At 38.6% G+C, this 8,807-nt stretch overlaps 1 protein-coding gene across 1 annotated transcript; it reads right to left on the reverse strand.

Annotated features, from left to right (window-relative positions):
- Positions 1-952: 952 nt before the first annotated feature.
- LOC113047999 (dual specificity tyrosine-phosphorylation-regulated kinase 2-like) lies at positions 953-8,296 on the reverse strand. Its single transcript, XM_026209483.1, has 3 exons — positions 8,007-8,296; positions 7,312-7,442; positions 953-3,558 (listed from the first exon to the last, which is right to left on the reverse strand). The coding sequence occupies exons 1-3, from the start codon at positions 8,059-8,061 to the stop codon at positions 1,966-1,968; spliced, it is 1,779 nt and encodes a 592-aa protein (XP_026065268.1). The 5' UTR covers positions 8,062-8,296; the 3' UTR covers positions 953-1,965.
- Between the last annotated feature and the right edge of the window lie 511 nt (positions 8,297-8,807).

Consider the following 8,807-nt stretch of genomic DNA (forward strand, 5'->3'; position numbering starts at 1 on the left):
TATGGTTTGGGAAGTATCTTTGGGCGATGCTCAAACATGTGCTCAAATCACCATGAGTCTTTCAAAATAAATGGAAGGGAGAATCATTGTTTGAAATAAAATGAATGGCATTGATAACCAAAGGCACCATTGTATTAAACCTAAGGGCACAATTATTCCACACTGCTGTCAATTCAAAGAACAATAAAAAAAGAACATTTTGAAATGCCTGCTGATCTTAGCAGGTAATTTCTGCATAAAGCACTATGGGTGTCCAAAGGGCCCTGAGCCCCCTGTGCAGTGTGCAGTAGGCCTGGAGGGCACTGTGCCAGTCTCCGTCAGAGGGTGGGGGGTTGAGGGCTCAACATGAGCATTACAGCTTCACTGGTCTCCCTGACAGCCCATAGTTTGACCTCCTTCCAAACCCCCACAATCCATGACTGGTCGAAAGAAAGCAGGACTACCTCCTGCTATAGTAAGAGCTCAACATAGTGGCAGATATATTTCTTGTGCATTACACCATAAATAAAATCCACATTCAGGCCACTGGTTCCACCCATATTAGCTTTTCATTGACACAACAAAACAAGATAAATAAGTTAAACTTATTAAGATTTTACACCCATGTCAGTCAAGTTATTATTTCCATGTCACAAATGCTATAAAAATGGCCAGTGTTTTGTGATCTAGTGAAATATTCTTTTTCAAACCCAATGGTTCTGGATTTTGGGGTAAAAAAAAAGTGTTATTAATAACTTATTTGTAGCATTATTCATTATTTAAAAAAGGGAACAACCTTTAAGAATTTTAACTCTGGCCTGATATTAGCAAGTCCACACAATGATTATGTAACAATATATAAGCAATGTAGCCATCTGTACTGTACTGAATCATTTGTCATGCTCTGCCATAACGTTGTCCACTTAAAATATATCTTAATTAGCATTGTTACTTTTACGTTATGTTACGTTAATTTATTGTCCTGCCTTCCTATTCCTCAGTTCTTAATCCTAGTCACTGCAAAAAGACAAAAAGAATCTAGACCCTAACTTGCAAACTAACCTGTCTTCACACATTGAGATAACACAACACTGTTTTGTTCCGTGAACATTAAGTTTCAAGCTATAAAACATTATTAAATAAAAAGATAAAGCACCAGGTTTTTTTTTCCTTCCAGGACAGTACATGTTCAAAAGCAACTCTTCCAGCGAATAGCTTATAATTACACGAATGTACACCGGTCAAGTACTACGGAGAACAGTGTAGCCTAGTTTCTATCAAACCACATAAATTCCTTTTCATTTGCCATCAATCTGCTGTAGTGTAGACCACTCTAGACACTTTTCCTCATTTAGTTTCTTTAAAGGAATGTCAAGAGATTAATAGGCACAAAACAAATCTATCATGTAAACATAAAAATTCTCTCTGCTACCTCATAACAGTCTGCAACATCCGATCTCCATTATGACCCTCACTAAGTCTCTTAGAATTATGTTCTCTATTCTTGATATTGACAACAATGATGCTGGGAAATGCAACAAGCCTCATATCGCATAGCTTTTAGTAAAATGCATTTTTAATCCTCATCTTTGAACAAGTTATTTATCTGACAGGATCTGAGGGTGGTGATAAAATTTTTAGAAGCACACAAATCAATGTATCCTAAAATTACTTCATTGTGGCAAAGGCATTTAGGTATTAAACCAAGTGCGACTTTTTGTTATTACAGACCAGTTTGCACGAATGCTCCTTCAAAGCAGCATTCAACACAGCCCTGAGATAAAAACTTAAAAGTGTTGTTCCCCCTTTCTTGGCCATTTGAGCTTTCCTAGAAAAAAATCCAACTGAAAAAGGTGCTACGAAGCAGTTCATAAATGGCGGATATGCATTAACGACTCTTATTCCAAAAAAATACCACACTTCTTAATGCTCAGCTTTGCACAATTTCCAATATTATAATTTCAAAGGAAAAAAAGAAACAAGTGTTCAACTGACTAATTTTGGCAACACTGTCCTTTGTTGTATATTCCCATTGGCATCAGTCATTTGTGCCAGGTTAGTCCTTAACTTTGTGGCTGAGCCAGAAGGGGGAGGTATTTTGGAGATTGAAGTTATAGCACCAGTACCCTCAGTGATCCGCTTTACTGTCGTTTTCTCCCCAGTGGGAGGTTTTGGCAAGCGTCTTCTGAGCCATGGGTGGCGGAGGGCCTGACTGGGGGACATACGCAGGGACGGGTCCCACTCTAGACATTGTTTGAGAAAGTCCAAGAAGAGGGGATCATCACAGCCTTTAAGTGCTGTCATCCAGTCCCTGCTGCCAGGTGGACCTCTGAGTTTTCCCCTACGTGACCTTCCCCCATTCAACACCACTGACCCATCAGGTAAGGTTGTGACTGTGCAGTAACGGGGGTATCCCTTTGAACTGATAAAATTTTTGGCTCTCTTAGATGAATCCTGTAGCTTCTGGGAGGGCATACCCAGCAGCTCTATTACACATGCTAGTTGGTCCCCTTCATCTTCTCCAGGCAAGAGAGGGTACCCTGTAAGTAATTCCGCTAAGATACAACCTAAGCTCCACATATCAATTGGCATCCCATATCGAGCACCCAGAATGACCTCTGGGGCCCTGTAGAAGCGTGACTGGATGTAAGTGTAGACCCGTTGATGCTCGTAGCAGCTGGAGCCAAAGTCAATCACTTTTATCCCACTGCGCCCCTGCTGCTTCAAAAGGATATTCTCCGGCTTGAGGTCGCAGTGAATGATTCTGTTCTTGTGCAGGGAGTCAAGACACTGCAAGATGGAGTGTGCAAACTTGCGCACCAATGGCAAACTAAAGCCCTGAAACTTGTTTTTCTTGATAAGCTCATAAAGGTTCATGCTGAGCAATTCGAATGTCATGCAAATATGGTTGCGGAATGTAAAGTTCTCCAGCATGTGGATGACATTCATGGTGGAGTCCTTATCCTGTTTGCGCAAGTGTTCCAGAATGCGGATTTCCTCAGCTGCTTGGCGATGGAATCGCTTTTCATTACGCACCATTTTCAGGGCCACTTGCTGGTGGTTCTTGTGGTCATAGGCCTTCACCACCTGGCCAAAACTGCCTTTACCAATAACCTTTAGTACCTCATACCGATATGCTATATGGTCATGGGGCACTTGAATGTAGGAGCCCTGATCATCATCATAACCTCCATTGTTTGACCCCCCAACTATACCTTGTCTTTTCTTTGCATTTGGACCTATAAAATAGATCTCAGGGTTGCTGAGGATCTCTTGGTGTTCAAACACTGAAAGCTTTGACAAGTACTGTTTCATGGCCTGCTCAGGAGTCAAAGGTGCTGGCTTGGGTTTGCTTTCAGTTGACTTGATGGAAGTTGAGCTGCCTTGTCGACACTGGCTGCTTTCTTGCTGCTTCTCTGGCATGGCTAGACCTGTTCTACTTGCGGGAGCCAACCCATTGGGTTGTGCAGTCAACACGGTCCATTTGTTGCTGTTTTCCTCAAACAGCTGTTGAACGTGGATCTGCTGGTGATTCCCAACGTGCAGATGCTCATTCATTGTGTGCTTATTGCCTCCAGCCTGGATAAGGTAAAACAAAAACAAGAGGCATCATTTGAGGATGGTTTCCAAAATGAGGAAAACACAGCTGATTTACCTAGCCAATTTTCAATTTGACACAAAAGAGACAGCTATAGAATCTTTTGAAGGTACTGAATTGTCCAAGTCATTTCAACCCTGTCCATGCTGACAGAATGGTACTGTACTGTAGCAAGCTAAATATTAAAAGCAGACTCTTAACAAAGTGCAAAGTGGAAGGGAGATCACTTCAGGCCAGATAACCCCGTTGTTGTAAGAATGACTAACAATTTTTCCATGGTTTTCTATAATAGGCTTTCAGAAATGTAATTCCATGTGTATTTGCACACACTATTCAAACAGACAAAAAAAAAACAAGACAATACAGTAGATTCGTGTGCTAAGCATAGCCTGGACAGGGTATGACTAAATGCTCATTGTGTGTTCTTACAGGATCAAAAGAAATGAGGCCAACTAATATAAAGACCAGAGATCAACACACAATCTACAGAATAAGAAGAAAGGCTTGACAGGCAAAATAAAAACAGATTTGGCACTTACGTCTTAGCCTAAATCTTATCCCATGCTATACATTACATTATTAATCATTAAATCTTATTATTCTTGTAAATGAATTAATGTGTTCATGACTGCAAAATGTTACATAATTGTCTAAAAGATTGGTGTCCGAGGTGTAGAGTGTAATTTCTTAACCTTTCAATTCAAATGCCATTTGTTGTTACCTAGTACATTTTTTTAGGATGGGGAATTCAGACTTGTACACAAAGCTATGGGAGGCATTTTTTTGTTTGTTTACTTGTTTATTCAAGGACATTAGACATGAATTTCCTGCATTACTGAATCTCCTGCCCAGCAAGATGCTTGCTTCCTTGATGATGTGATTACCTCTGCATCTTGTTTTTACAAGGACATCCTGTTGCTTCAGTCAGACGTATGTGGCAACCTTCTCATTCTACACGAAAACACCTTTGAACATGACTCCCCTTGACATGGCTGTTGTCCTGTTATTTCAGACTGATAGTTTTAATGGATTCGTGTTTATTTTTAGTTTTTTGAATGGTAATAATGCTCACAATCCACTTAAAGGGTAAGTTCACCCAATAATCAAAATTATGTCATTAATAATGTCGTTCCAAACCTGTAAGACCTCCGTTCATCTTCAGAACACAGTTTATATGTTTAAGATATTTTAGATTTAGCTTGAACTCTAAATCCAAGGGTTGTGATACAATCTGCTCTTAAAACATTCAATATACAGCCATATTTCTTCCTCCTCCCTTGTCTCACACAAGACAAGGGCAGTGACAATATGATGCACTGTTGAACAACAAGCCTCTAGTTTAGAAAAGTGTATCATTCAAATATAAATTTAAACGTAACCAATAGCTAATCCTAAAGCAATAAACCAATCTTTAAGTGTCCAATAAATCATACTGGTTTAAATAAGTGTATGCTATAAAAGCATAGATTTATGGTTTAGGTAAGGCAAGGGAGTCTAAATAATTTACCAGTCATCATTTAAAATAAAATCTCTAAAGTAAATTTTAAAAAGTAAAAATTTTTGAAAATACAGAGATTATTGAGATTATGTATCGTACAAAAGATGGGTACTCTAATGGGAATCCGTGAATCTGAATAAAGCTTCAATTTCTTCCTTTTGTTTACTCGGCTGCCCTGACGGTTAATTCAAACATGATCTGGACAGGTGGGGGTCGTGCAAAGGGCATGTTTGCTGACAGCCGTAGAGGACACAACTGGAGCTGAACAACAGACACATTTGCTCTGAGAGATGTTGTGAGCATGGCAATCATTTTAACACTCACTTACTCTGCAAAGTACATATACCGTATGGCAGAAGTACTAAAAAGCTATGGGACTGGCCTTAATAATGTAAACTAAACTTTGAAAGGTATGACATTCAAATTTAACAGGAAAGATATTTAGAACAAATATAGATAAGACAGATATTGCTGTCCTTGTAGTTACCATATCACTTGAAGATAAGAATGTCTTCTTACATGTGTATATAATTCGAATTAACCTACCAAATAGCTTTGAAGACAAATTTAAACGCACAGTGCGTCCATAACTTTTCTGATAAATGCTATATATAATTTAACTTTGTAGGCAATTTTAAAGCATATAAGAAATTAATTTTAAGACCTCACATAATCAGTTCTATATACCATATACAAAATCAGCACTAAATTGTTGATGTAATCTGTTACATAAAGTAGGAACGAGCACTTCGAAATCATTAACTTAATCATCAACTTAAGCATTGTCACGTCATAGGTCATCATGACACTTAATTACCAAGTAATAAGCAAGGGCAAGGTGCAATAATAATTATAATTCCCAGTAAGATTTGAAGCTTATTCTGCATCTTCTGAAACCTGAAAACATATCCTAAATGAAAGCCAAGCATGGTCTGCATGGTCATATGGCAGGAATTCTGTCTTGTAAGAGAATGCAGAAATACAAATGCAGCTACCATGTGCCTGTCTATATTTACCCCTATTAGAATGACAGCCAAACAAAGAACTCCTGGCTACTTAGTCATAAATGGCATTGGTCTAATTATTTTATTTAATTCAGAATAACATGCCAAATACATTTATATGAACTGCAATTCTTTAAATATAACTAATAAACTCATTTATTAATTACTGATACTTTTTGAATATTGGAATATCATTTTTATTATTCCAATACCATGCAAAACATCCTTGTCATGTAGACTCGATGTATTATAATTTGGATGTATAGATTTACAGGAGGAAATTCATTACATGACAGATTTCAGCTGTGTCTGTTGGCGTCACTGATGGCCTGAGCATTTCCCATCCCCCACTAATGGCAACATCTCCACACACAACACATCAGCCAATGACTGAGAGAGCCACTGGTCATTACTACTACTACTCAACATAAATGTATTTTATTTACCAAAACATGGGGTATGACATGCATTTTGGTTTTCTAAAAAAGGTTAACTACTGACAAGGTCTTCTTACTACGGTTTCTTAAAAATGCCTAGTTTACAAATAAAGTGCTGTTTTTTTTTAAGCCTATATCCATGTAAGACATTCTTCGCTGTCAGACCCTTTCTGTCATGCATTACCAATATAGCATCTTAAAATACTGACATACAGCTTGATTATTCTGAATTCCACTAAGTATAGCAACATCAATGTATTAACAACATTCACAAGCAATGATCAAAATCAAGATTTGCATTCTGTGCGAAGAATGAACCATTCCTTAAGGGCTCTGAACAACATATGCTATAAAGCATGGAAGTCTAGGAGGTCCCTGCATGCTAGTAGGGGGTCCGAAGAAAATTTGAAAAAGAAAAAAAATATTTTAATGTATTTTTTAGGGCTGTCAGAGTTAATGTGTTGACAATCATCTTTATCTTACTCACGGAACTATTCTTTGTAAAATTTTAGTGAACCATTTGTGTGTGTGTGTGTGTGTGAGAGAGAGAGAAAAGCAATACATAAATAAATTTGAATTAAAATGATAAATGACTTTTTTTTTCCTTCAGGTACATACATCTCTAACATTAATTTAAAAGGGTGGGGAAAACACATACAGTAAACTAAATACAAAGTTTTTTTCAACATCATAATTTAAATAAGTAATAGAGTCAGTACATGCGACTATAAAAAGCAAAACAACAAATAATGGGATATGCATGGTGGAGAGTGCAAGCAAGAATGTTAATTTAACCTGATGAGAGTTGCTGTTCCTGAGTGGTGGTAATGTGACGGGTGATGTGGCTTCAGTCCCTGCTCCAGCACGGGGACCCCCAATGCCCAGTCCTGGGGAAGACTGGAGCTGGCAAATCTCACCCCCTTTGCCTGTGAAAGCAAGTAAAAATTTATTTGCGAAAATGTTTACACAATTGCCAGTCAGGATGTAATTAAAGGCTAGTTTGTCCACAAAAAAAAAAGGAAAAACTATAGCCCCGTGACGTTACATGTACTGATACATCAGTTGTATTTCAATTATGAAATTTATGGAGGACCTGAATGATATTTAAACCATTTAACAAACACTCGACAAACAAAAATCAACAGCACAACGAAAACCTTTAATACGGACACACGAGCTATACAACGACCATAACATCTAAGAGCCATTAATCCAACGCTCTTGGCTTCTATATCTAACGTTAGTCTCTATAGCAACAATAATAATGAACAGATAAATACAAAAACGGCCGGTTTTCCAATGCTGTTTCCGGGGCTTATTGCTACTGTACTCGACCATGCAGTCAACGGCGAGTAATGAAACTAAAAGCTGCGAGTCTTACACGCGTTATGGAGCATTTAAATCGGATAAATAATCCATCTCCACAATCCAATCCAAAGAATAAACGAGACCGGCGTCGCCCTCTTAGATCCGGGCATTGCGTTCCTTACCAGTCGGGTAGACAACAGCAGCAGCAGCGGCAGCGCAGGGTTTCTTGGTTAACATGGCCGCTGGAGAATCACACACACAGAGAGAAAAGCCACTTCAGAGTCTCCCCTCCTCCCTGTGATCACCCACTCTGACTGCTGCTACTCCAATCAGCTACATCCAGACTGGAGCAAGCAAACTATAGGGGCCGCTTCCTCAAACGCAACCCGAATTCGCGTTACCATCGCTTGGAAACGTGCACAACAAACAAAGACGCACAAATGGCTCTGCGCTGCTCCGCACTTTTGGGCCTAGGAAAGTCTGCACAGTCCGTGGCATTCTCTAACTAATACATACAGTAACCGGGAAATACTTTAAACCGGTTTAGGGTGTTGTCTGCCTGGACTTATCTATCGCCCAGTTCGCCTCCTCCTACTTTACTCTCCCCTCCCCGTGCGGCAAGCCTTTTTCACATTTATCAGTGACTACTAGTCAAATTTAAATTTTTCGTAAACTACCCCTTTGAGGAATAATAGTAATAGATAATAGTCACATCTGGATTAAATACCAGAACCAAATTATTTTTTTAATAATGCCTTTGTTAAAGATATTTTTAACCTGCAGTACATCAGAGTTAAAAAATCAACAACAACAACTATAAAAAATACAGTTTCTTGCACAGACCGTTCGTTTTGTGTCTTTACACATCAATGTATCGTCACAAGCAGCAGGATTTAATTTAGTTTTAAATTAAAATGTTTTAGCCTTGAATCCCATTAACATCCATTATAAGACTGACAAACTGCAACGATTTGAGTTAGGGC

Source organism: Carassius auratus, chromosome 29, assembly GCF_003368295.1.
Source record: "Carassius auratus strain Wakin chromosome 29, ASM336829v1, whole genome shotgun sequence".
NCBI lineage: Eukaryota > Metazoa > Chordata > Actinopteri > Cypriniformes > Cyprinidae > Carassius > Carassius auratus.